General features: G+C 59.1%; 1 protein-coding gene across 4 annotated transcripts; it reads left to right on the plus strand.

Moving 5' to 3' along the window:
* The first annotated feature begins 3983 nt into the window (after window positions 1–3983).
* MAN2A2 (mannosidase alpha class 2A member 2) lies at window positions 3984–27910 on the plus strand. 4 transcript variants are annotated; one of them, XM_036355714.1, is made up of 24 exons: window positions 3984–4201; window positions 4448–4606; window positions 5418–5567; window positions 6574–6810; window positions 6881–7025; window positions 7869–8040; window positions 8760–8887; window positions 9103–9276; window positions 9802–9988; window positions 13284–13461; window positions 14513–14715; window positions 14815–14997; window positions 15104–15218; window positions 16140–16207; window positions 16354–16519; window positions 17171–17407; window positions 17601–17723; window positions 18020–18134; window positions 18391–18524; window positions 18736–18877; window positions 20897–21030; window positions 24278–24472; window positions 25481–25591; window positions 26444–27910. In XM_036355714.1, the coding sequence occupies exons 3-24, from the start codon at window positions 5436–5438 to the stop codon at window positions 26594–26596; spliced, it is 3432 nt and encodes a 1143-aa protein (XP_036211607.1). In that variant the 5' UTR covers window positions 3984–4201; window positions 4448–4606; window positions 5418–5435; the 3' UTR covers window positions 26597–27910. The 4 variants fall into 4 exon arrangements, with proteins under 4 accessions (XP_036211607.1, XP_036211609.1, XP_036211606.1 ...); XM_036355713.1 differs by having other exon boundaries at window positions 3985–4201; window positions 6553–6810; XM_036355715.1 differs by lacking the exons at window positions 3984–4201; window positions 4448–4606 and adding an exon at window positions 5012–5076 and having other exon boundaries at window positions 6553–6810.
* Window positions 27911–27946: the final 36 nt, after the last annotated feature.

The following is a 27946-nucleotide window of genomic DNA, read 5'->3' on the forward strand; positions in this document are numbered from 1 at the left end:
AAATATAAGTCTTTGTTTTACTATGGTTGCAAAGATCAAAAAATTTCTATAGGTGACACGGCACCAGAGTGAAGTTAGGGTTTTTCAAAATGCTGGCACGCCGAGCTCAAAGGGTTCGCCGTCACTGTCTTAGGAGGAGCAGAGGAGGGAGGACGGGCAGTGTCCACGGGGCAGAACCCACGCGGTTCGAGGGGCCTGTGCGGATGTCAGGGTGACGTCCGAGTCTGGAAGGCCAGACGCTAATCCAGGCTGGCACTGGAGGCCTGAACGTCATGAGCGTATCAATGTGAGAGAGCAGCTGACACTACGAAGTGTGATCGATCACATGAGATTCAGGAGAGAGGAGAGGGCTGGGGCAAGTTAGAGCTTCCCTGAGTGGCTGCAGGGAAAGAAATGGCTTCTCAGGGAGTTTCTCTCTCACACACGCTTACTGAGCAGAGCTCCCACCCCCTTCCCTGAGTCCCCCTGAAACCTACAGAATGACCTGAAACTGTACCAGCAGCACCAGGGAAGGTCTAGAAGATGCGAAGTATGAACACACTGAAAAGCATACACGGGAAAGATGTCTAGCGCCAAAGAACAAAGCAGAACTTTGAGGCCAAATGGCCATCCCCCCCAAGAAAGTTGAGGAAATAGTTGACGTCTCTTTTCAAAGACATGAAAGGCCTGTAACTTCTTTAAACAAGAGAAACCAGTTCGAGTATGACTCAATGGACGTATTAAGAAGTCAAATCATATCTTTATTGGAAATGGTAAAAAGCAGAACTTCTGCTTCTGGGTAGGATGTGGTAGATCTCTGCAGGCCACCGCTCTCGTTGCAACAAGGAGGAGGAAACATATATAAGATGATAATCGTCATTTTTAAAGAGAATGGAGAGTAGTTGGGAGAGATAAGAACCAGATGAACGAAGATGCCAAGGAGGAAAGGGCCCCGCCCAGGTGAACGCTGGATGGGTGGTTATGTACGTCCCTGAGACATGCGATGAGCAAAATTGTCCCAAACAAAGGAAAGGAGAAGTGAGCCGTTTCTGTGCTATGGATTGGGCCCAAGAGGAACCTAAAATGCAAAGCCAGTTTTTCCCACAGAACATTTGCTGAGTTTTGGAGCCATCGAGGCCATTGGGAAGGGGCTGGGCTGGGAAGACAAGTCCCACGGCCTTGCAGGATTTAGAGGGTGGACCTGAAACAAACCAATAACTCCCCCTTAAGATACTGGCCAGATCTCGAACCTGTGGGTTGGGAGGCTAAAGAGCTAACCCTAGAATCTCTGAAGAGCAGATTTTGAAAGCCGAGAGAGGCGGAAACTGGCCAGGCTTTCAACCCCAAATCCAAGAGGGCCACTCCTAAGGGACAGGGACAATCCAGGGGAGGACTGAGAGTTACAGAGCTATAACTCTGCCCCATCTTAGCTCAGCACTTGACTACTGACTACAAGAGGAACAAGAAAAATATCTCGAGGTGACTAGTTCCTCTGGATTGGGAGGTATAGGTGGGGAAGAGGCAAGGAATAACATAGTCCGAAGTCCCTAACTTTCTTTTTCTTTTCTTTTTTTAAATATATTTTTATTGATTTCGGAGAGGAAAGGAGCGGAAGAGAGAGATAGAAACATCCATGATGAGAGAGAATCATTGATCAGCTGCCTTCTGCACGCCCCCTATTGGGGATCGAGCCCACAACCCAGGCGTTTGCCCTTGACCAGAATCGAACCTGGGACCCTTAAGTCCGCAGGCCGACGCTCTATCCACTGAGCCAAACCACCTAGGGCTCCCTACCCTTCTTTTACACCCAATATGCAACATGCAAACAAAAATTATAAAATGTGCCCCAAAAAAGGATAAAAAAAATAAAGAAAAATGGGGCCAACACATAAGAGAAAACATAAACAACAGAAGCAAGACCACAGATGATCCAGATATTGGAGTTGGCAGACAAGGATTTTAAAAAAACTATGGTTAATTTGTTAAATGGGGTGGGGGAAGGAGGTGGACAAAATAGAAGGAAATATGGAGACTTTTAACAGGGTTGTAATTTACTTAGAAGGAGCAGGTAGAACTGAAAAATCCCATCCCCCAAATTACAAACTCATTGGATGGGTTTCATAAACACTCATAGAACTAAAGTCACACTTCTAGAGATTGAAGACAGAATTAGTGAACTTGAAGACAGATTAATAGAAGGTGTCTAAATTGAAGTAGAGAGAGAGAAAAAAAACAAGAAGGGAGTGGGGGGTAGGGAGCAGCCTAAGACAGATGGGAATTCATTATATGAGTGATTGGAGTTCCAGAAGGAGAGAGAGACGTTAGGACCAGAACAAACTGACAATGACTCCAACAGGAATAAGAAAGACCACTGATACACACAGCAACACTGATGAATCTCAAAGACGTTAAGTAAAGAAGTCAGACATGTTCGAATCCCACTTCTGACACCAAAAAAAAAAAAGGCAGACATGAAGGAGTGTATACTTTCCATCCCATTTCATGAAGTTCAAGAACAGGCAAAAACTAAGCAATAGAGAAGTCAAAACAGTGGTTACGTCTGAGGGGTACTGCTGACGGGAAGGGCTGTGAGCACGGAGGGGCACAGCTCCACCCCTGCAGGTCTCTACAGGGCCTTGTGGGCAAGGCTTGAGCAGTCTGCCTGGAGTCTTGACAGTCGGGAGAATGTGCTACAATTGCTCGAGGAGCAAGGGGACACGCAGCCATATTCTACTGTTGGTGACAGACAGCGGAGACTGGCCCACTCCCTTTGGGGAGCCGTCGTATGCCGAGTAGCAGCAGTCATATCAGCCCTTATTTTTGGCCCAGGTAACCTCGCTGCTGCGAAGCTGTCCTGAGGTCATCATTCAAAAAGAAGACAAATGTGAAATTAATGGAGATATTCATCGCAGTATGATTTATTCTGCTTCAAACTTACGAAACTCTGCCTGGCCGGTGTGGCTCAGTGGTTGAACATTGCCCTATGAACCAGGAGGTCACGGTTGGATTCCTATCAGGACACATACCCGCAATCTGAGGCAACCGATCCATGATTTTCTCTCATCACATGTTTCTACGCTCTCTCCCTCTTCCTTCCTCTCTGAAGTAAATTTTTAAAATTAAAAACAAAAAGCACACAGCCCTAACCAGTGTGGCTCAGTGGCTAGAGCAGTGATGGCAAACCTCTTGAGCTCGGCGTGCCAGCATTTTGAAAAACCCTAACTTAACTCTGGCGCCGTGTCACATAGAGACATTTTTTGATCTTTGCAACCATAGTTAAACAAAGACTTATATTTTTGATATTTTATATATTTAAATGCCATTTAACCAAGAAAAATCAACCAAAAAAAATAAGTTCGCGTGTCATAGGTTCGCCATCACTGGTCAAGAACATTGGCGTGTGGACTGAAGGGTCCCTGGTTCGATTCCCGTGAAGGGCACATGCCCGGGTTGCGGGCTCGATCCCCAGTAGGGGGCGTGCAGGAGGCAGCCGAGCAATGATTCCCTCTCATCATTGATGTTTCTCTCTCTCTCCCTTCCTCTCTGAAATCAATACAAATTTTGAAAAATATTAACACACACACACACACACACACACACACACACACACACACACACGATGACAAAACCCAGACGCCCAGTAAAAGGAGAATCACCAGACAACTATATGATGTTTCAGTGGTTGGGTGGCGAGCAGGGAAAGGATAGTGGCGGGTGCCCCCACCGACAGGAGGCAGCACCCCCGCCTGAGAACGCAGCAGCAGCAGAAGGTTCTCCGGGCGGAGCCGGGGCGGGAGGGGGAGCTCCCGCTGCTGTAGGATCGCGCGCCGCCTCCGGTGAGGTTTGCACCGAAGATGCACCGAAGAGCCCCGCGGCCCGCAGCGCGCACGGGCCGGGCGGGGACTGCGGCTGCGCACTGCGGCCGGGTCGCCGGCGCGGGGCGCACGGGAGGCGCGTGGCGGCCGGAGCGGGCGGGGCCGGGGCGGCGCCGCTGTCCCCGCCCCGCACGCAGCTCCGCCGGCGGCCGCGGGAGGAAGGGCCGGGCGGGCGCAGGGGAGCGCGCCGGCGGCCCTGGCCCCGCGGGAGCGCGGCTGCGGCGCGCGGAGTCGGGGCGGCGGGGGGCGGGCGGCCGCCTTCCCTGCGTCGCTGCCTGGCGCGGGCCGCCACCCGCGGGGATGCGAGGCCCGCGAGGCCCGGAGCGGCGCGAGGCCGGCCGCACACGGTAACGCGCCGGGCGGACGCGGAGGAGGGTCCTGCTGTCCCGCCGGGGCCCGGTGTGGGCAGCAGGAGTGCGAGCGGCGCCTCGGGGTCGGAGGCGGCCGGTCCCCGCGCCTCCCGTGCGCCCCGCACCGGGCAGCCGTCTCGGTCCCGGGACCGGCGGAGGCGGGGGTGGGGGGTGGCCGACCGGGCGCAGGTGCCTGCCTCCCGGGTGAACCCCCCCCACCCCCGCGCCCCCGTCTCTCTCCAGCTCCACCCACTTTGGCTCGGCACCGGCTCCCAAAGGCTAAAAATATTGCCCGGAGGCTCCTGAGCGGAACCGGACCGCGCTCAGCCGGGCACAGGGCACCGGCGACAGCGCTCCCGGCCCCGCACCGCCGGCTGCCGGCGGCCTCTCTCCGCGCAGCAGGCAAGTGGGGGCCCGCGGGCGGGGCAGCGGGCGCTGGTCGCCCGAAGTTACCTTCCTGTCCGGCCTGTCCCCTCCCTACCCAGGGGACCCCTTCAGCAGCGATCACTGCTGGCTTCCCGGGGGGGCCCCCCAAATGCGGTCCAAGCAGAGGGTGCAAGTTAGCTCCTGCGGCATCGGAACTAGCAGGGAAGGGACAGAGGACTCGGTCTGTGTGAGCGGCATCAGCTGCTCGTTTTTTTTCCATCCGTTCTGTATTTCCTAATGGGAGCGGGGCCGCCCGCCGAGCGCCAGCCTGGGCCCCGAGGGCAGGGAGAAAGCCTTCCCTGTGAGTCTCTGTGGGTCTTTAAATCAAAATAGCTGTTTATTCCTCTGGAACTAGAACCACGTGGTCCAGGAGCCAGGACGCCCACCTGCTGTGCCCGCTGTGTCTTCCCGGATCAGCTCTTGGGGGGGCTGGTTCCATCAGGAGGGTGTGTGGTGACCTCTGGAGTCAGAGCTGGGAAGTTTGTTATCTCGCGTGTTTTTTATAGCATCAACCTGGGGGTGGGGGGAGATCTGCTCTCCCAGGAGGAGGAGGCGGCAAGACCAGCCTCAGAGAACCGTCTGTGTCTCAGCCAAGAGAGTAGGATCCCCGGGGGGTGAGGACCCACACCGGGCGCTGGGACGTGCTGCTCTGGAGCTTGCAGTTCTGGGGAGTCGGGCAAATAGAGGTTCCTGGGGAGCAGCTCTTGGGATCCCCTTGGAGCGTTTGGTGGAAAGATCCCCAACGGGGTTTTGGCTGTTGGAGCTGAATACGGTGCCCTCCTGCCAGGTGTGTGCAGCGGCCAGGATGAAGCTGAAGAAGCAGGTGACGGTGTGTGGGGCCGCGGTCTTCTGCGTGGCCGTCTTCTCGCTCTACCTCATGCTGGACCGAGTGCAGCACGACCCCGCCCGGCACCAGAATGGCGGGAACTTCCCCCGGGTGAGTCAGGCCTGGCGGCTGAGGTCTTCACGCACAAGTCGTCAGGGCTCAGCGCCCAGCTGGAGGGCTATGTCCGCCCGGGACAAGAACACTGCTTCCCCCTGGGCAGCTTTCCTTTTTTTTTAAAAAAAATATATTTTTATTGATTTCAGAGAGGGAGAGAGAGTCATCAATCAGCTGCTTCCTGGCACGGCCCCTCCAGGGATCAAGCCCACAATCCAGGCATGTGCCCTTGACCGGATTCAAACCCGGGACCCTTCAGTCCACAGGCTGATGCTCTATCCATTGAGCCAAACCAGCCAGGGCTGGGCAGCTTTTCTTGAACCCGGACCTAAAAACAATGATGCCACGGAAGGAGGAGGGGGAAATGGCATGAGGGACTGCTGCTCTGTCTTGGGAATTCTTTTTTTTTCTTTTTTGATATATTTTTATTGATTTCAGAGAGGAAGGGAGAGGGAGAGAGAGAGAGAAACATCCATGATGAGAGAGAATCACTGATTGGCTGCCTCCTGCACGCCCCACACTGAGGATCGAGCCCGCAACCTGGGCATGTGCCCTTGACCAGAATTGAACCTGGGACCTTTCACAGGCCGATGCTCTATCCACTGAGCCAAACCGGGTAGGGCGGTCTCGGGAATCCTTGGCAGATATAATGGATTGCACCGTATGTTTCCACGGGGCCCGGATGCAGTCCTTGTGGGCACACAGGCGGCGCCGGGTGGAGAACAGGCATGTGAGGTGACACCTCGGCCTCCCGGAGCTAGAGGGCGAGGGTGCCCCCAGCCCAAGTGGGTCGCAGCCCTCCGGAGTGATTCGCGCCTCTTCCCTTATCTGGCCAGAGCCGTTGCCCCGTAGGCTCCTGGTTCTGCCTTCCTCGGGGCAGGCCAGGGTCACAGTCGGGCCTCAGGTGCGGGGCCGCAGGCCGAGAGCACCCCCGAGGCGGCAGGCAGGAGCGGAGGGTGACTGCTCTCTGGTTTTCTGGCAGAGCCAAATTTCTGTGCTGCAGAACCGCATCGAGCAGCTGGAGCAGCTGCTGGAGGAGAACCACGAGATCATCAGCCACATCAAGGAGTCCGTGCTGGAGCTGACCGCCAACGCCGAGGGCGCGCCCGCCCTGCTGCCCTACTACACGGCCAACGGCTCCTGGGTGGTGCCGCCGGAGCCCCGGCCCAGCTTCTTCTCCGTCTCCCCCCAAGACTGCCAGTTCGCTCTGGGGGGCCGGGGCCCGAAGCCGGGGCTGCAGGTAAGAGCCTGAGCCGGCGGGGCCCCTCGGGGCCCGGGGCGGCGCCACTGAGCCGGCTCCCGCTCGGCAGATGCTGACCGTGTCGGAGGAGCTGCCTTTCGACAACGTGGACGGCGGGGTGTGGAAGCAGGGCTTCGACATCTCCTACGGCCCCCACGACTGGGACGCCGAGGACCTGCAGGTGTTCGTGGTGCCGCACTCGCACAACGACCCAGGTGAGGGCCAGAGCGCCCCGTCGCCGGGCGTGGGGTGGGCTTGCTTTTTGAAAAAATTATGTTTATGGCTCTGGCTGGTTTGGCTCAGTGGATAGAGCATCGGCCTGCGGACTGAAGGGTCCCGGGTTCGATTCCGGTCAAGGGCACATGCCTGGGTTGTGGGCTCGATCCCTAGTAGGGGCTGTGCAGGATGCAGCCGATCGATGATTCTCTCTCATCATTGATGTTTCTCTCTCTCTCTCTCCCTCTCCCTTCCTTTCTGAAATCAATAGGAAATATATAAATATACATATACTTTTTTTTATATTTTATTGGTTTTTTACAGAGAGGAAGGGAGAGGGATAGAGAGTTAGAAACATCGATGAGAGAGAAACATCGATCAGCTGCCTCCTGCACACGCCCCACTGGGGATGTGCCCGCAACCAAGGTTCATGCCCTTGACCGGAATCGAACCTGGGACCTTTCAGTCCGCAGGCCGACGCTCTATCCACTGAGCCAAACCGGTTAGGGCTATATATACTTTTTTTATTGAGCAGATAAATCAATAGGAAATATATATATTTCAGAGAGTAAGGGAGAAAGAGCGAGAGATAGAAACATCAGTGATGAGAGAATCATCGATAGGCTGCCTCCGGCACGCCCCACACTGGAGATCAAGCCCGCAACCCCGGGGGCAGATGCCCTGACCGGGAACCGAACCGAACCGTGACCTCCTGGTTCATAGGTCGACGCTGAACCACTGAGCCCCGCCGGCCGGGCTCAGCGGGCCCCTGATGGCCAGGGTGAGGGAGAGACAGTCGAAGCGGGTGTGGCACCCTCAGGGGACCCTGTGTTGCTCCCCAGGCTGGATCAAGACCTTTGACAAGTACTACGCGGAGCAGACCCAGCACATCCTCAACAGCATGGTGACCAAGCTGCAGGAGGATCCCCGGCGCCGCTTCCTCTGGGCCGAGGTCTCCTTCTTCGCCAAGTGGTGGGACAACATCAGCGCCCAGAAGAGGGCGGCCGTCCGGAGGCCAGTGGCTGTCGGGAGGCGAGGGAGGGCCGTCCCCTGGGCCTAGGATGGGTGTGCAGGTCGCGCCCGAAGCTGTGGTCCCACTGTGGCGGGAGACGCCAGGGGACGCGTGCAGGGGTGAGGCGTGATGGCGGAGGGGCCAAGAATGAGATGGGAGGGGCCGAGAATGAGACGGAGGGAACCGGGTCGAGGGTCACTGTGTTAGGAGAGATCAGAGTTCTATGAGCCCAGAGAAGAGAAAGCCAGGAGCCCTGACCGGTTTGGCTCAGTGGATAGAGCGTCGGCCTGCGGACTGAGGGGTCGCGGGTTTGATTCCGGTCAAGGGCGTGTACCTTGGTTGCGGGCACATCCCCAGTGGGGGGTGTGCAGGAGGCAGCTGGTCGATGTTTCTCTCTCATCGATGTTTCTAACTCTCTATCCCTCTCCCTTCCTCTCTGTAAAAATATCAATAAAATATATTTTAAAAAAAAAAAAAAAAGAAAGAGAAAGCCAGGAGCCAGGCCCCTGGACGCTCAGGTGGCGTCCGCAGGTCAGCAGGACCAAGACAGCAGGGAAGTGGGCTGGCGGGAAAGGAGAGCCCGTGTCCGTCCCCTTGGCCCCAGGTTCGCGTGAGCTGGCCCAGTGAGGCCATGCGCCCGGGTCCCAGCATCTTCTGTTTGGCACGACTGGGCAGATGCCCCCCTCCCGCCCCCACGCTGAGTGTGAGTCCTTCACTGCAGGCTGGTGGGCAACGGGCAGCTGGAGATGGCCACCGGAGGCTGGGTGATGCCCGACGAGGCCAACTCCCATTACTTTGCATTGATCGACCAGCTCATCGAGGGACACCAGTGGCTGGAGAAGAATCTCGGTGAGGCAGGCTCCGGAGAGGGCGTCTGCCCCAGAGCTGGGCCCAGAGGGTAGCTGGGGGCTGTCAGGTGCAGGGTTGGCAGATGGTGGTGCCGTGGTGTGCTAATTCCCCCATCCGGGGCCCGGGGTGATGGCAGGAAGGGAGCTGGAGGTGGGACCCTCCCGGGAGGCCCCGCGTGGGGTGTTCAGGGCTCTGGCTTCCGTTCCCCTGCCCAGGTGTGACCCCGCGCTCGGGCTGGGCCGTGGACCCCTTCGGACACAGCCCCACCATGGCTTACCTGCTGCGCCGTGCCAACCTGACCAGCATGCTGATTCAGAGGGTACACTATGCTATCAAGAAGCACTTCGCTGCCACCCACAGCCTGGAGTTCATGTGGAGGCAGAGCTGGGGTAAGGCCAGGCAGGGTGGAGGGGGTGACCGTGGTCGCCCTCCCTGGGGCAGGGCAGGGGCCTCAGAGCAGGTCACCACGGGGGCACTGCGTCTTTCTGAGCCCTCCCTCGTCCTGACCCTTGACCTGCACGGTCTCTGCAGCCTTAAGTCTAGGTTGAGCCTCTCCCCCTCCCTTTTTTTTTTAATCCTCACCCCAAGATATTTTTCCATTGATTTTCAGAGAGAGTGGAAGAGAGAGAGAAAGAGAAACATCGATGTGAGAGAAACACATCGATTGGTTGCCTCCTGCATGTGCCCAGATCAGGGCCCGGGCCAGGCAGGAGCCTGCAACTGAGGTACATGCCCTTGACCAGAATCGAACCCGCAGGCCAACGCTCTAGCCACTGAGCCACACCAGCCGGGGCCGAGCCTCCCCTTCCTCGGGGCTGCCTGCAGCTGGGGCGGATCGCTGTCCTGCGGGTGCCCCTGTGCCCAGCTCCCGACACGGCCGGCCGGGGGCTGACTGCCCGCCGTGTCCTCTTCAGACTCGGACTCCAGCACAGACATCTTCTGCCACATGATGCCCTTCTACAGCTACGACATCCCCCACACCTGCGGCCCGGACCCCAAGATCTGCTGCCAGTTCGATTTCAAACGCCTGCCTGGCGGGCGCATCAACTGCCCGTGGAAGGTGCCTCCTCGCGCCATCACCGAGGCCAATGTGGCCGAGAGGTACGGCCGCCTGCCCGGGCTCTGCTGCTGGGGGCTTCGTACGAGGGGAGCAGGCTCAGGGGTGGGGTGTCAGGCCCGCGGCCACTTTGGTGGCAGCTCCCTGACGAGTCTCCCTGGAGAGCGGAGTGGCTCTAAGGACCGCCTTTCCCACACGGTTTTACTTCCTAAATGAGCACGTTTTCCTGCCCTCACAAACTGTCAGCCGCGTGGCTGACCCACAGGAGGATAATTCTCAGATCGGTACAGTTCCTTCCAACCCTCAGCCTGATGTCACCTTGGGCATCTTGCTTTAGCTCAACGTCAATCGGACCCTCCGTGTTCCAGGAACCCCGAACCCCAAACCCCGCTCAGGGGTGCTCGTGGTCTGCCCAGCAGCCTCCCGCCCCTGAGAAAGCAGGCTCGTTCCCTTTGAGACAATCCCCGGGGACCCCTAGAATGTCGCTGTGGCTGAAATCGGCCCCTGGGAAGGTGCAGGTTAAGAGGGATCAGAAACGGCGATTTAGCCAGAACCAGTCTGGCCTTAAGAATACAACAGGTCGAACTGGTTTCCAGGGAGCAGCCTCCAATTTCCATGATGTCCGAGAGGTAAGAGAACATGTGACCGGAGGGAGAGAGAGCGGTCTTTTGTTTCCAGATCCAGAAACCTAACTGCGGCTCCCAGACAAACACCGAGGCTCAGGCTGCGGAGGCAGGACTTTTCTTTTATTATTTTTTTTAATTAAAATATTTAGCCCTGACTGGTGTTGCTCAGTGGATAGAGCGTCAGCCTGCGGACTGAAGGGTCCCGGGTTCGATTCCGGCCAAGGGCATGTACCTTGGTTGCGGGCACATCCCCAGTAGGGAGTGTGCAGGAAGCAGCTGATCGATGTTTCTCTCTCATCAATGTTTCTTTTTTTTTTTTTTTTTTATATTTTATTGATTTTTTACAGAGAGGAAGGGAGAGAGATAGAGAGTCAGAAACATCGATGAGAGAGAAACATCCATCAGCTGCCTCCTGCACACTCCCTACTGGGGATGTGCCCGCAACCAAGGTACATGCCCTTGGCCGGAATCGAACCCGGGACCCTTGAGTCCGCAGGCCGACGCTCTATCCACTGAGCCAAACCGGCTTCGGCTCATCAATGTTTCTAACTCTCTATCCCTCTCCCTTCCTCTCTGTAAAAAATCAATAAAATATATTTTTTAAAAAATTTATTATTATTTTTAATCCTCACCAGAGGATATTTTTCCATTGGTTTTTAGGAAGTGTGGGAGAGAGAGGGAGAAACAGTGATGTGAGAGGGACACATCGATGGGTTGCCTCCTGCACGCGCCCCGACCAGGGCCCGGGCCGGAAAGGAGCCTGCAACCGAGGTGCGTGCCCTTGACCGGAATCGAACCCGGGACCCTGCAGTCCATAGGCCGACGCTCTATCCACTGAGCCACACTGGCAGGGTGAGGCAGGATTTTCCTTGGCGCAGCCTCCGTGGGCCACAGGTGCCAGCCCAGGTGTGCAGCAAGCCGGTCACGGAGTAACTTCATTTTCTCCTCTGAAGGACTTCCTCGGTGGGTAAACGAGGGGGAAATGGTATTTGAGGAGTCCTCTCCTGAAAGCAAAATAGAAAAGTAGAAGCTGACCAGCACGGTTAAGTAGCTTAGTAGCTACTTGAACTGCGACACCAAAATATGATATACCATATATTTTTTTAAAATATATCTTTATTGATTTCAGAGAGGAAGGGAGAGGGAGAGAGAAATAGAAACGTTAATGATAAGAATCATTGATCGGCTGCCTCCTGCATGCCCCCCACTGGGGATCAAGCCCACAACCCGGGCATGTGCCCTTGACCGGAATCGAACCTGGGACCCTTCAGTCCACAGGCTGATGCTCTATCCACTGAGCCACACCAGGTAGGGCTACCATATTTTTGTAGGTTGATCTGAGAAGAGAAAGGGTTTGGCTCAGCGGTTGAGCATTGACCCAGGAACCAAGAGGTCACCGGTTCGATCCCTGGTCAGGGCACATGCCCGGGTTGCCAGCTCCATCCATCCCAGTGCGGGGCGTGCAGGTGGCAGCCGGTCCATGATTCTCTCTCATCATTGATGTTTCTCTCTCTCTCCCTCTCCCTTCCTCTCTCTCTGTAAAATCAATAAAAATATTTTTTTTTCAAAAAGAGAAAGGGGCTTTGATGATATGCTACAGGTACCTGCTTGTTTATTAATTTTACCAGTAACTTGGATGAAAAGGAAAATAAATGTTTATATATAGTTCCTACCAGGTGCCAGGCAGGGTTCCCGTGTTCTAGCAAGTACTAGTTCATGCAGTTTATTTTATTTCTCATAATGGTGTGATGGCGGATACTGATATTATCCTCATTTCATAGGAACTGAGGCCCAGAGAGGTTCAGTCGCTGGCTCAGGGCCACTCAGAGAGTGCGGGCGGAGCTGGCGTTGGCACGGTCCAGCCCCTGAGTGCAGGCCCTCCCTCCAGGGCTGCCTCACTCACTGGTGGACAGAGGAAGCCGGAGTGTCAGGGAGGGTCTGGATCCCAGCAGTTTGGGATGTGGGTCAAATCTGACACCTAAGGTTTATTAGGCACAGGTGTGAGTTTCCACCCTGCGCTCCAGAAAACAATAGAAACTTCAGGGCGAGGAGATACGACCTTGAGAGCCACACGCATGGAGAAACGGCACCTGACGTTAGCACCGTGGGGGCTGCCAGCCACACCCACGTGGACACACGCCACTCCCATGGGAGCACCAGCCGGAACAGGGCGGGCTCTGTCTTCCCTGTGGGCTGGCCCCCCCTCGTCCCCTGTATCCAACACTGGGTCCCTGCACGGAGGAGGGTGGGCACATCTTTGGTATGTTTCAATATATATTTTATTGATTTCAGAGAGGAAGGGAGAGGGAGAGAGAGAGAAACATCAATGGTGAGAGAGACTCATGGATCAGCTGCCTCCTGCACGCCCCCCACTGGGGATCGAGCCCGCAACCCGGGCAGTGCCCTTGACTGGGAATCGAACTCGGGACTCTTCAGTCCCCAGGCCAACGCTCTGTCCACTGGGCCAAGCTGCTTAGGGCCTTTGGTGTGTTTGAAGGAGACTCACAGGGAAGGAGGACTGGTCTGCTGTGTGTGGGGCCCCGGGATGGAAGCCATACCTGCAGCCCAGCACGGGCAGCTCTCCGCCCGTCAGCACTGGAGAGCGCTGGGCTCAGGACGGGGTCCCACCCCCCAGGCGGGCACCTGCAGGCCGGGACTCCCACCCCCACGGGGGCTCCGCTCAGCATCCTGTCCCCCCCCCCCCCCTCCCCAGGGCAGCGCTGCTCCTGGACCAGTACCGCAAGAAGTCCCGGCTCTTCCGCAGCAACGTGCTGCTGGTGCCGCTGGGCGACGACTTCCGCTACGACAAACCCCAGGAGTGGGACGCCCAGTTCTTCAACTACCAGCGGCTCTTCGACTTCCTCAACAGCAAGCCCGAGCTGCACGTGCGGGTGCGGCCGCCGCCCCTCCGGAGGCCCCCCACCTTCCCGGGGCTTCCCTTTTCTAATCTTTCTTTTTTTTAAAGGGTTATTTTTTATTTACTCATTTATCATGTTTCTGTCAATCCTCACCCAGGGATATTTTTCCATTGATTTTTATAGGGAGTGGAAGGGGGAGGGGGAGAGAGAGAAACATCGATGTGAGAGAGACAGATTGATTGGTTGCCTCCTGCACGCACCCCAACCAGGGCCGGGGCCGGGGAACCTGCCACTGAGGTACATGCCCTTGACCAGAACCGAACCCGGGGCCCTTCAGTCCACGGGCCGACATGCTACCCACTGAGCCAAACCGGCCAGGGCCATACTTTATTTTTTATTTTTATTTTTTTTTAATATATTTTTTATTGATTTCAGAGAGGAAGGGAGATGGAGAGAGAGAGAGAAATATCAATGATGAGAGAGAATCATTGATCGGCTGCCTCCTGCACGCCCCCTACTGGGGATCGAGCCCGCAACCCAGGCATGTGCCCTGACTGGAATCGAACCCAGGACCATTCAGACCACAGGCTGACGCTCTATCCACTGGGCCAACCCAGCTAGGGCTATTTTTATTTTTTAAGTAAACTTTTTATTGTTGATAGTTGATATTTATAATAGATATTTCCCCTTTCCCCCCATCCTCCCAGCCCCTACTCATCCCCCCAGGTCTTCACCACCCTATTGCTGTGTCCATGGGCTGTGCCTATAACTATATGAGTTCTTTGGTTTATCTCTTCTCGTCCCCCAGCCCCACATCGAGCTGTGTCAGTCTGTTCCATGCCTCCCTGCTTTGCCTCTTATTTTGTTGGTCATTCATTCTGTTCATTAGATTCCACCGATAAGTGAGATCATGTGATGTTTGTCTTCCCATCTGCCAGAATTCCCTCCCAGGCCCCCAGCGGGGGGGTGAGGCCGGAGGGTGGCAGGGACAGGGACTGCGTAGACGGGATCCCGGCCGCAGCACTGGGCCCCGTTCCCAGGAGGCTCTGGCACTGAGGGGAACGGGTCTTCGGGGTCCCCACAGGCCCAGTTTGGCACCCTCTCCGACTACTTCGACGCCCTGTACAAGAGGACGGGGGTGGAGCCGGGGGCCCAGCCCCCGGGGTTTCCCGTGCTGAGCGGAGATTTCTTCTCCTACGCGGACCGGGAGGACCATTACTGGACCGGCTACTACACCTCCCGGCCGTTCTACAAGAGCCTGGACCGCGTCCTGGAGGCCCACCTGCGGTGAGCCCGGCGGGCGGCCGGGGTGGAAGGCGGGGGGCATGGGGCGGGGGGCCTGGGAGTCCTGGGACGGGCGGGCTGCTGACTCCTCTCTCTGCACAGCGGGGCGGAGATTCTCTACAGCCTGGCAGCCGCTCACGCCCGCCGCTCCGGCCTGGCCAGCCAGTACCCGCTCTCGAACTTCGCCCTCCTGACCGAGGCCCGGCGCACCCTGGGGCTCTTCCAGCACCACGACGCCATCACGGGCACTGCCAAGGAGGCCGTCGTGGTGGACTACGGGGTCAGGTGCGGGCCTGCCCACCCCCCCAGAGGAAGGCCGGGTGGGGCGGCCGCGGGCAGCGTGGGCAGCGTGTGTGGTCGTCTCCCCCACGGTCCCTCTCCCGTCCCCCAGGCTGCTGCGCTCCCTCGTCGGCCTGAAGCAGGTCATCATCAACGCGGCTCACTACCTGGTGCTGGGGGACAAGGAGGCCTACCGCTTCGACCCCGCGGCGCCCTTCCTCCACATGGTGAGCCCCGTCCCGGGCCTGCTCAGGGGACCCCCTGGCGTGGGCTGGGGGGTGGGGTCTTCCTCCTCTTTCCCTGCCCTGTCCTGGGGTGCGGTCTGTGCCCAGTGCAGCTGCTGGTCCCCACCCAGGACACGGGTGGGGCGGCGGCAGGATGCTGAGTCAGGCCGAGTCCTGGATCTTCCCACCGTTTTTTTTTAATTTTTTTTTTTTAAATATATTTTATTGATTTTTTACAGAGAGGAAGGGAGAGAGATAGACAGTTAGAAACATCGATGAGAGAGAAACATCGATCAGCTGCCTCCTGCACATCTCCTACTGGGGATGTGCCCGCAACCCAGGTACATGCCCCTGACCGGAATCGAACCCGGGACCTTTCAGTCCGCAGGCCGATGCTCTATCCACTGAGCCAAACCGGTTTCGGCTTCCCACCGTTTTTTTTTAATACATTTTTTTAAATTGATTTCAGAGAGGAAGGGAGAGGGAGGGAGAGAAACATCAGTGATGAGGGAGAATCATGGATCAGCTTCCTCCTGCACGCCCCCTACTGGGACCATATGCCTTTGACTGGATTCGAACCCAGGACCCTTCAGTCCACAGGCTGATGCTCTATCCACTGACCTGAACCAGCTAGGGCTCCTTCTCACTTTTTTTTTTTTGAAATAAGAATGCCATTAATTTTATTTTTTTAATATATTTTTATTGATCTCAGAGAGGAAGGGAGAGGGAGAGAGAGATAGAAACATCCATGATGAGAGAGAATCGTGGATCGGCTGCCTCCTGCACGCCCCCTTCTGGGGATCGAGCCTGCAACCCGGGCATGTGCCCTTGACTGGGAATCGAACCTGGGACCCTTCAGTCCACAGGCCGGCGCTCTATCCATTGAGCCACACCAGCTAGGGCCTTCCCACCGTTTAATTCCAGGATGACACCCGCTTAAACCACGATGCCCTGCCGGAGCCCACGCTGATCCAGCTGGACTCCTCGCCCAGGTAAGCCGGACCAGCCGCGCCCGGGGCAGAGCTGCTCCCCGACCCCCCCGCACCCCTGCACCCCTCCCCCACACACTCCCCCTCCTCCCCCCCCACACCTGCCACAGGCGCAGAGGCCTCCTGGCGAGCTCACGCTCCACCCCCAGGTACGTGGTGCTCTTCAACCCGCTGGACCAGGAGCGGCTCAGCGTGGTGTCCCTGCTCGTCAGCTCGCCCCGGGTGCGCGTCCTGTCGGACGAGGGCCAGCCCCTGGCCGTGCAGGTCAGCGCCTACTGGAGGTCCGCCACCGACATGGTCCCCGACGTCTACCAGGTGACCCTCTGCCCATCCTGGGCCTCTGTCCCTCGGCACCAGCCTCCCGCCCTCCTCCGTGCTCCCCGGGTTGGGGACCGGGGTCCTGGGGGAGGGGTTGCCCAGAGGACAGTCGCTTGTGAGGTTTCTGTCCTCGAAGGGAAGGCGAGGTCTGGGATAGTCCTGGTGAGAGTCAGCGTGGCATTCTGTTGCCTGCCGTTCATCCTTTCAGCAAACCTGTATTTTTTCATTTGTTTTAAATAATATTTACGATTTCAGAGAGGTATAGAGAGATAGAAACATCAACGATGAGAGAGAATCATGGACGACCTGCCTCCTGCACGCCCCCTACAGGGGATCGAGCCTGCAACCCAGGCATGTGCCCTGACCGGGAATCGAACCCGGGACCCTTCAGTTCGCAGGCCGAGGCTCTGTCCACTGAGCCAGACCGGCCAGGGCTCAGCAGACCTTAGCGTGGGGCTGCCACTTCATCGTCTCCCAGTGTCATTGAGATTCATAACAGTCTGCCCAGGGGCAGGCAATACCACCTCCCCTTCCCCAGGAGGGGACGGAGGCCGGTGGGTGCAGGGCCTTGTTCAGGCCCAGGACCCGCATCCCAGGCCTGTGCCCAGAACTGACGCCGGGCTGTGCCCTGTGCCCCCTGTGCCGTAGGTGTCCGTGCCCGTCCGCCTGCCGGCGCTGGGCCTGGGCGTCCTGCAGCTGCAGCCCGGGCTGGACGCCCACCGCACCCTGCCCTCCTCCGTGCGCGTCTACCTGCACGGCCGGAAGCTGGCCGTCAGCCGGCACGAGGCCTTCCCCCTCCGCGTCATGGACTCCGGCCCCGGCGACTTCGCCCTCAGCAACCGCTACATGCAGGTCTGGTTCTCAGGCCTTAGCGGGCTCCTCAAGGTAAGGCCCGGCGGGAGCCCGAGGGTGCGGGAGCCGCGGGAGCCGGGGGCCGGGGGCCGGGAGCACGCCGCCGCCCGGCTGACATGGGCCTCGGGGGACTGGGCTCGGCTCCTGGGGACGTTCGTGCGCCCTCCCGGGGGCAGGCCTGACATGCCGGCGTGGGGCCAGGGGTCAGGGCTGTGTTTCTCGGCAGAGCGTCCGAAGGGTGGACGAGGAACGCGAGCAGCGCGTGGACATGCAGTTCCTGGTCTACGGCACCCGCACGTCCAAGGACAAGAGTGGCGCCTACCTCTTCCTGCCTGACGGCGAGGCCCAGGTACCCAGGGGCACGGCGGGAACCCCGGGGGCTGGGGCCTCGCTCCCGGGCACAGGAGACCTGTGGACGGGGCAGTGAGGAGGGCCTGGGCCTTCCTCCGGGGTGGGGCCTGCTGGGGCCTGGCCTGGGCTGCCTCTGAGAGGCGGGGCGGGGAGCTCAGCCGGGGGGCTTGGCCCAACTCAGCCAGGGTCTCAGGCCGGAGCCTGCTGGGCACAGCTCCTTCCCGGCCTGGCCCTGGGCTGGCCCCTCCCTGCTCTGCACTGTGCCGGGGCTCAGTGCCACCTGCTCTCTCCCAGCCCTACGTGCCCAAGGAGCCCCCCGTGCTGCGTGTCACCGAAGGCCCCTTCTTCTCGGAGGTGGCGGCGTACTACGAGCACGTCCACCAGGTGGTCCGGCTCTACAACCTGCCAGGTGCGCCCGCGGAGGAGGAGGGCAGACAGGAGGTGCGGGCCCAGGGCTGTGCCATGCGCTCCCTCCCGCCCGGCCCTGTCGGGACAGCTGTTCCCGACCCGTGGTCGTCTGAGGCAGGGATGATGCTTAATTGGTTCTCTGGGCGTCAAGGTGGCCCAGGAAGAAACGCTGGGGATGGGCTGGGGGTGGGCGCAGCCTGTCCAGCCGCCTCCGGCCGCGGCTCAGCCTCACACGCTCCCTCTGTCCCTGTGCCCAGGGGTGGAGGGGCTGTCGCTGGACTTGTCGTCGCTGGTGGACATCCGGGACTACGTCAACAAGGAGCTGGCCCTGCGCATCCGCACGGACATCGACAGCCAAGGCACCTTCTTCACCGACCTCAACGGCTTCCAGGTGACGGGGGGCCCGGGGACCCCTCGGAACAGAACTCGGGCTGGGTTTTGCTTCCGGAAGTCGGAGGCACTGGGGCGAGGTCAGGAGGGGTGCCCGCCCTGATGGAGAAGAGGAACCAGGCGAGAGTGGCCGGGGACCCCTTCAGACTGGGGACCCCCTGGGGCCCACGTCGGGGCCTGGATGCCCTTGACCCGCTGGCCTTGCCCCCCAGGTGCAGCCCCGGCGGTACCTGAAGAAGCTGCCCCTGCAGGCCAACTTCTACCCCATGCCCGTCATGGCCTACATCCAGGACGCCCAGAGCCGGCTCACCCTGCACACGGCACAGGCCCTGGGCGTCTCCAGCCTCCACAACGGTGAGTGGGACCAGGAGCTGCGTGGGGGGCAAAGGGCAAGAGAGGACGTGCATCCTGCCCCCCCGCCCCCCAGCCTCTCCGCTCTCTAGTCCCCCCTCTCTTTCCAATTTGCATCACCGCCCCCTGCCCCCGTTCCATCCCCTGTGTGAGAGGGGGCGAGCCATTAGCAGCTGCCAGTCACAGGCGCCACTGTCACCCTCCCCCCTGATGGAGGCGCCTGGGGGTGGGTGCCCCTCAAGAGGCATCAGAATATTGAACAGTGATTCTCTCTTTTTTAAAAAGAATTATTTTTTATTGATTTCAGAGAGGAAGGGAGAGGGAGAGAGAGAGAAACATCAGCGATGAGAGAGAATCATTGCTCGGCTGCCTCCTGCATGCCCCCTACTCAGAATCGAGCCCGCAACCCGGGCATGTGCCTTGGCTGGGAATCGAACCCGGGACCTCTTGGTCCATGGGATGACGCTCAATCCACTGAGCCACCACAGCCTGGCTGAAGGTTGGTTCTCCGCTGAGCTGTGCCAGGGATGGGAGAGGGACAGTTGGAAAAGTGCGTCGGTGTTGTAGTGAATTATTTAGCAAAGGAGAAAAGGGTGTTCTGTTTTCCTACTCACGGTCATTAAAAAGGAGAATGACATTCTTAAGAATCACAACAAGGGCAAGAGGTGCCGTAGCCTGGAGCTGGGCAGCCAGGCGAGTGAGCCGGTGCCTCCGTGCCCTGAGGGCGATGTGCACAGCTTGCACCTTCAGCTCTTCCTTCCCACGGAGCCGCTGTGCAGGGCTGAGCCGAGGCCTGTCCGGGCTGTGCAGGGGCCGGCGATGAGGGCTGTCCGGGCCGTGCGGGGCCGGCGGTGAGGCCTGTCCGGGCTGTGCGGGGGCTGGCGGTGAGGCCTGTCCGGGCTGTGCGGGGCCGGCGGTGAGGGCTGTGCTGGGAGAGTGACGCCTTCCCCGGGGTCACCCGGCTTAGAACTTCCTCTGGTCTGTCTGTCTGCCCCTGGGCTGTGTCCACGGTTGGCACTCTCTGCCCTTCCGGGAAACAGTGTGCTAAGAAATGATTATTTATTAATTTGAGAGGTGGGGGGAGGGAGAGAGAAAAAGAAGAAAAAGAAAACCACATTGATTCTTTGTTTCACTTACTCGTGCATTCATCGATTGATTCCTGCATGTGCCCCTACCGGGGATCGAACCCACAACCTGGGCCCATCGGGATGATGCTCTGACCAATGAGCTACCCAGCCAGGGTCTAAGGAATGACTGTTGTATGTGCAGGAGCCTGTTTGGGGCTTTTCAGCTACCTTCCTGTGATTGCTCGGTGAAGACTGCGGCCCCGCCGACATGAGAACCAGGGCTGGGATGGAGGAGAGGCGGGAGGGCCGTGTGTGTGTGTGTGTGTGTGTGTGTGTGTGTGTGTGCGTGTCTGTGTGTGTAAACCTTCCAGAGGTCCTTTAAAAAGCAGGCGCCGGGAGAACCCTCACCCCAGCAACATAGGCCAGCCTTGCAGGGCACCCCGTCCCCAGGCGCATGCCAGAGAGAGCACCCAGGCGGTCACTGCCGTCTCTTTTCCCCTGGGCAACCCCCACGACCCCGCCTCCCAGCCTCTGCCCGACGCGCCGTCTGGCTGTCCTCGCGCCGCCCTCCCGCCCGGGGAGGCGGGCAGAGCAGGACTCTGTCCCCACGTGGAGCAGGCGCGGAGAGCGTGTGTGAACTGCCCGGTTAGGCCTGGGAGCGGCTGCTGGAGGCTGGCCGTGCTCCTGTCCGGACATCTGGCTGGGCCCCTGGGGAGTCACGGGGCAGGGCCGTGTGTCGGGGTGGCCCGCCCCTGCCCGGCCTCTGGTGTCCTCCTCTGCGAGGCCAGCCCTTCATGGACCCCCGTCCCAGCTCTAGGTCCCAGGGCTCCTTTCCCTCCCGAGTGATTCAGCTTCTGCCCCCCCCCGCCCCTCGGGCTTCCCCCCGGGTTCTGTGGCTGGGTTCTTCCCAAGGTCACTGTCGGCTCCCGCCGGGGCTCACAGTTCACGCCCGCAGGCCAGCTGGAGGTGATCCTGGACCGGCGGCTGATGCAGGACGACAACCGAGGCCTGGGCCAGGGGCTCAAGGACAACAAGAGGACCCGCAACCACTTCCGCCTCCTCTGGGAGCGGCGCACGCTGGGCAGTGAGGTAGGGTCGGGGCCTCCCTCCCGGGGGTGGCCCTGGGGTGCAGCGAGGGCTCGGGGAGCACAGCTAGAGCTGGACAGGGATGGCGAGAGGACGGCCTGGTGCCTGGGTCAGGGGCGGTCAGTCTAACACCCTGAAGCTCCATTTCATGCAGCCTGGCGCCCCCCTCCCCCTGCACCCCGTCTCCAGTGCCCTGTGCTCACCTCCACCTCCCTCTCTGCACCTCCCCCGACCCTTTCCCTCAGCCCCCTGGTTCCCCAGTCCTCTCTCTCCCAGTCCCTCTCATCTCCTGGCTTTTTAAAAAAACATTTACATTTTAATACCTTTTTTAAAAAAGTATTTTTTTATTGACTTCAAAGAGGGAGGGAGGAGAGAGGGATAGAAACATCAATGATGAGGGAGAATCATTGATCAGCTGCCTCCTGCACGCCCCCCACTAGGGATCCAGCCGCCAGCCGGGGCACGTGCCCTGATTGAGAATCGAACCCATGACCTCCTGGATCATAGGTCCACACTCAACCACTGAGCTACACCGGCAGGGCCTGGCTGCTTTCTCTCCAAACTGGCACCTTGTTTAGGGCCTCGGTCTATTAGCAGCAGGAGCGTAACCGAGAGACAGGGGCCGGCAGTGGGTGCTGAACTAGTGTCACTGAGCCAGTTGTGGCTGGAATTGGAGCGGCTGCAGCCTGCCCCTCCGTCCGCCGTGTCTGTGCCTCCAGTAGAGCCTGAGCTCTGAGATACTGACTCTGCTCTCTGGGAATTTACTCGTGGTATGCGTGGGGGCTAAGCCATGTGTGTGGAAAGATCAGGTACAAGACGGTGTGTCCACTGGTTCTGAGGAGCCGGAGAACGTTGTGGTCCGAGGGGGTCAAGGGCAGCATCCTGAAGGAGGGGCCCCCCAGGCCCGGCTCTGATGAATGAGGGTCTGCTCTCCACCCATGGCCCAGGGCACAGCAGGAAAGACCCATCTGAATGGGGAGGAGCAGCGAATCCACTCGGACTAGAGCTGCCTGACCAGCGTGGGAGCCATGCGGCCGTTTAAGTTCATTAGAGCTACGCCGGCCGGCGTGGCTCAGTGGTTGAGCATCGACCTATGAACCAGGAGGTCACGGTTCGATTCCCGGTCAGGGCACATGTCCGGGTTGCGGGCTCGATCCCCAGTGTGGGGCGTGCAGGAGGCAGCCGGTCCATGATTCTCTCTCATCATTGATGTTTCTTTTTTTTTTTTTTTTAATATATTTTATTGATTTTTTTACAGAGAGGAAGGGAGAGAGATAGTTAGAAACATCGATGAGAGAGAAACATCGATCAGCTGCCTCCTGCACGCCCCCCACCGGGGATGTGCCCACAACCCAGGTACATGCCCTTGACCGGAATCGAACCTGGGACCTTTCAGTCCGCAGGCCGACGCTCTATCCACTGAGCCAAACCGGTTTTGGCTCATCATTGATGTTTCTATCTTTCTCCCCGTCTCCCTTCCTTTCTGAAATCAATAAAAAAAATATACAAAATAAATAAAATAAAAATCAATGGGAAAATAACATCGGGTAAGGATTAACAAAAAAACATATAAAAACAAATTCAAAAACAATAAATTAATTGGAGCTACATAGAACAACCAATGAGTTCTTCACTCAGACGGCCGCATGTCAGTGCTTGGTGGCCACAGGTGACCAGTAGCGACCGTATTGTAGAAGCAGCACCTTCCCATTGTTGCAGGGGCCCTGCCAGCGCTGGGCCAGCACGGGGTCTTGGCGGCAGATGGCAGTGGCCTTGAATGCCTGGCTAGGAGTCTGGGCTTTGCTCTGGAGGCCACTGCAGGATGTGAGGTGGGAGGGACATTGTTGGGACTGCCCTAAGCACATCACTCTCACAGGAGGGGCGCGGGGTGTGTAGGAAGAGAGACTGGAGGCTGGGGTGCCAGTTGAAAGGCCGTTCAAGCCCCAGCCAGTTTGGCTCAGTGGATAGAGCGTCGGACTGAGGACTGGAGGGTCCCAGGTTTGATTCCAGTTAAGGGCACATCCCTAGGTTGCGGACTTGATCCCCAGTGCGGGGTGTGCAGGAGGCAGCAGAACAATGATTCTCTCTCATCACTGATGTTTCTCTCTCTCTACCTCTCCCTTTCCCTTCCTCTCTGAAATCAGTAAAATATATATTTTTTAAAAGACTGGAGGCTGCGGTGCCAGTTGAAAGGCCATTCAAGCCCTGGCTGGTTTTGCTCAGTGGGTAGAGCGTTGGCCTACAGACTGAAGGGTCCCGGGTTCGATTCCGATCAAGGGCACATGTCTGGGTTGCAGGCTCGGTCCCCAGTGTGGGAACTGCTGGGGGCAGCCGATCCATGATTCCCTCTCATTATTGATGTTTCCGTCTCTCTCCCTCTCCTCCTCTCTGAAACCAATACAAACATATATTTTAAAAAGAAAGGCCATTCAAGCAGGAAAGGCTGGTGGCTTGAACCTGAGCCATGGGAGGGAGAAGTCGGGTGGATGTGAGGACACAGCAGGGGTGGGACTGGAGACCAGGCAGAGGGAAGTGGGGTTCTGGGCAAGGGGAAGGGAGGCGGGACTAGGGACAGAGCTGCAGCACGGGGGACAGTCCAGCGCAGCCTGTGAGTGTGAGGTCCAGGTCAGCCACCCAAGGGTGTCAGTCGGCTCAGCGTGGGGGCCGCTGGGCCGGGGTTCAGGGCGCTGCTGTGGCCGTGGAGGGTCGCTCAGGGGCCCTTCTCCATCAGCCCGGGTCCCCTGGCGGAGAGCACGTCTGCCTGCCGCCCTGCCTGCCCTGAGAACCTGACCTGTGACGGGAGGTCGCTGAGGGGAGTGTGCTGTTCACAATAGTGTCATGAGAGCAAAAAAACCACAAAAAGTAGAGGAGAGTGAAGTGGCCCCCCGCCTTTTTAAAATTGATTCCAGAGAGGAAGGGAGAGGGAGAGAAACATCAATGATGAGAGAATCATGATGGGCTGCCTCCTGCACGCCCCACACTGGGCGCGAGCCTGCAACCCGGGCACGTGGCCCGACCGGGAATCAAACCGTGACCTCCTGGTTCCGAGGTCAGTGCTCAACCCCTGAGCCACGCCGGGCCGGGAGCCCTTTCCAAGTGTGTGCGATGGGAGGTGGCCACACTTGAAGGGTCCTGGAGCCAGGCCCCCCTGTACCCAGACCCATCAGGGAAGCTCTTTCCAAAGGAACTGGCCGGGTTGTATTTCATCCTCGCCCTCACCCCTCACCCACATCTCGGGCCAATCTTGCAGGTGTCAGATGGCCACTCCACCAGCTACCCGTCCCTCCTCAGCCACCTGACCTCCGTGTACCTGAATGCCCCGGTGCTTGCCCTGCCCGTCGCCAAGCGGCAGCCCCCGGCTCCCGGCCTGCGCTCATTTCATCCTCTGGCTTCCTCGCTGCCCTGTGACTTCCACCTGCTCAACCTGCGCACGCTCCAGGCTGAGGTGAGGATCCCGCTCAGCCCCGGATCTCCAGGACCAAATTATGGCCTGTCCTCACTTACCCAGGCTCCGCTTTGTCCCAGCACTGCCTTCGGGGCAGCAGTGCTGCTGCACCTGTGAGCCCCGGGGAGCATCTGTGAGCCCCGGGGGAGCATCTGTGAGCCCCGGGGGAGCACCTGTGAGCCCCGGGGAGCATCTGTGAGCCCCGGGGGAGCATCTGTGAGCCCCGGGGGAGCACCTGTGAGCCCCGGGGAGCATCTGTGAGCCCCGGGGGAGCATCTGTGAGCCCTGGGGGAGCACCTGTGAGCCCCGGGGGAGCATCTGTGAGCCCTGGGGGAGCACCTGTGAGCCCTGGGGAGCATCTGTAAGCCCTGGGGGAGCACCTGTGAGCCCCGGGGGGCACCTGTGAGCCCTGGGGAGCACCTGTGAGCCCCGGGGGAGCATCTGTGAGCCCTGGGGGAACACTTGTGTGTCCCCGGGGGAGCACTTGTGAGCTCTGGGGAGCACCTGTGAGCCCCGGGGAGCATCAGTGAGCCCCGGGGAGCACCTGTGAGCTCAGGGAGCACCTGTGAGCCCCAGGGGAGCATCTGTGAGCTCAGGGAGCACTTGTGTGTCCCCGGAGGAGCACTTGTGAGCTCTGGGGAGCACCTATGAGCCCCAGGAGCACCTGTGAGCTTGTGGAGCACCTGTGAGCCCTGGGGAGCACCTGTGAGCCCTGGGGAGCATCTTTGAGCTCAGGGAGCACTTGTGTGCCCCTGGGGGAGCACTTGTGAGTCTGGGGAGCATCTATGAGCCCCAGGAGCACCTGTGAGCCCTGGGGAGCACCTGTGAGCCCCGGGGAGCACCTGTGAGCCCCAGGGAGCATCTGTGAGCTAAGGGAGCACTTGTGTGCCCCTGGGGGAGCACTTGTGAGTCTGGGGAGCACCTATGAGCCCCAGGAGCACCTGTGAGCCTTGGAGAGCACCTGTGATCTCGGGGAGCACCCGCCTCACTGCCTTGTGCTGTCACCAGGATGAGACCTTGCCCTCGGCAGAAGCCGCACTCATCCTACACCGGAAAGGCTTCGACTGTGGCCTTGAGGCCAAGAACTTGGGCTTCAACTGCACCACAAGTCAAGGCAAGGTGAGCAGGCCCAGGTGTGGGAGGAGCCCCGAGGAGAGGAGGGAGGGAGATGGGGCAGCTGGGAATGGGAGGCGTGAGCGAGGTGGGTGAGATTGCAGTGAGGTCAGGCAATGATCGGGGGGCTGGGGGGGAGCTGGGAGGGGGCAGGTGTCACTCTGGGTATTTGAGAGAGAAAAACGGAAGCTGCTGACATTTGTTTTCAAAGCTATGGAGGCCTGGTGGTGCAAGTTCTAGACGAGATGCCCATCAGACACAGAAATTAAAACCCAAAAGCACCCTGGCCGGTGTGGCTCAGTGGATAGAGCGTCGGCCTGCGGACCAAAGGGTCCCGGGTTCAATTCCAGTCAAGAGCACATGCCTGGGTTGCAGGCTCCTCCCCAGCCCGGACCCTGTTCGGGGTTCGTGCAGGAGGCAACCAATCGATGTATTTCTCTCACATCGATGTTTCTGTCTTTCCCTCTCTTTTCTATTCTCCCTAAAAAAATCAGTGGAAAAATATCCTTAAGTAAGGATTAACAAAAAACAAACACACACAAAAAAACCCCAAAAGCCATCAAGCTGTACTCGTTGTGTAAGCCGGCACCCACAAACGCCTCCACGCCCCAGGTCCTCGGAAGAGGACCAGGACATGGCCCCTGCCCCCCAAGAGCTCACCGCTCGGTGCAGCAGTCCCCACCCCGGGTCCAAGGTCAGGCTCGGGCTGAGGACATCTGGGTGAGCCCGGGACTGGGGCAGACCCGCACGTGTCCGTAGGCACACGGCTGCCGATGGCACAGCGAGTATTGGAGGAAGAGCTGCCCTCCCTGGCGTGTCAGCACCCAGCACGGCCTCCCCCCTCTCTCCTCCGCGCAGGTGGCCCTGGGGAGCCTCTTCCGCGACCTGGACGTGGGCTTCCTGCAGCCGACCTCCCTGACGCTGCTGTACCCGCTGGCCTCGCCCTCCAACAGCACGGACGTCTCCCTGGAGCCCATGGAGGTCGCCACCTTCCGCCTCCGCCTGGGCTAGGCTTCCTGTGGCCGGAGGGGAAGGGCCTCCACGTAAGGTCGGGCTGGACCAGCCGCACTGGGCACCCCGTCCCGATCGGCCCTCGCGTCCTCTTTATTGTTGCTGCTTCTGTGTTCGGGGGCCGCCCACAGCCCGGCGCCGGGCGGCCAGGGCAGGCGCTAGTGAGACCGGGACAGAAGGCCCTGGGTCGGAACGGGCAGGGCCGGCCGCGGCTTCGGGGTGTGAGTGGCCGCCCAGGCGCCCGTCCTTTTCCCAAAGTGGGATGGAGGAGAATCAGGAGAGGTGGGGAGGCCGGAGGGGAACCGCCAGCCCCAGGGTCGGCCGGTCCCGGGGGATCCCGTGGTCGTGTGGGGACTGTGTCCCGGGGTGACAGCAGGAGCGGAGGGGTGCTGGGAGGAGGGGATGGGGGCCGAGCCGGCAGCTTTCTGTGAGGGCTCCACTCTGAGCGCTCCCTGGCCCGAACGCCCTGCAGCGTGGCGGGAGGACGCCCTGGAGACTGTCGTGGCCGGAGGTCAGGGCACTTCAGGTGCAAAATCCCCATCCCAGACTGGGCGCCTGGTCTGTGTGTGGATCTGGGGTGGGGGCGGCAGGGGCATGGGGGCCCTCCCCCCTGCGGACTCCTCTCTGGTTCTGTCCTCTGCACACCACGGTCCCCGCGAGCCCCTCCCAGCCCCTTCCAGCCGTGGGGGCGTGTGGCCGGCGCCCAAGATGCCCTGTGCCTGGGCGAGCGTGGGCCTCGCAGCCTCCCCGCGTGTCTCCGGGAGAACCCGGGTCCCGGCACAGGGACCAGGGACGTGTGAGTGACTGAGGCCCTGCGGCTGCTCCCCGGCCTTCATCTCCGCTTCGACGAATAGAGAACACGCTGCGATAGTCTCTGTAGACGCCGAAACGACATTTGGCAAAATTTACAAGCTGTCCCTTATTAAAACTCCTAAGCTTAGAAAGAGACATGCTCATCTAGTAAAGCTCTCTCTCAGAACCAGCAGGTGACGGGCGTCCCGTTCACGCCAGAAACTAAACTGGCCGAGGGCTCTGTTCTTTAGGGAAGTCCCGGCACTGCTGGCCCTGCAGAAGAGAAAGTCACAGTTGTCGTTATTTGTAGGCGATAGAAGGGCCGACCTATAAGACCTAAGCGCGCCAGCGGAAGACCTGTTGGCCGCGTGCTGTCAGTTGACCCAAATGAACACACATCCGTTTCCTGAACAGACTCTGGCTCCCTCCACACAGCCCGTACATTCATGCTGTTCATGGTACTTTTTGGAATACGACAGGTTCTAAAGTGCATTTGGAAGAGTAAATGTGTGCGAACACCAAGAGGTCTGAGTCCTGATGAGTTGGGGGGCGCGGGGT

This window comes from Myotis myotis, unplaced genomic scaffold, assembly GCF_014108235.1.
Source record: "Myotis myotis isolate mMyoMyo1 unplaced genomic scaffold, mMyoMyo1.p scaffold_m19_p_23, whole genome shotgun sequence".
Classification (NCBI taxonomy): domain Eukaryota; kingdom Metazoa; phylum Chordata; class Mammalia; order Chiroptera; family Vespertilionidae; genus Myotis; species Myotis myotis.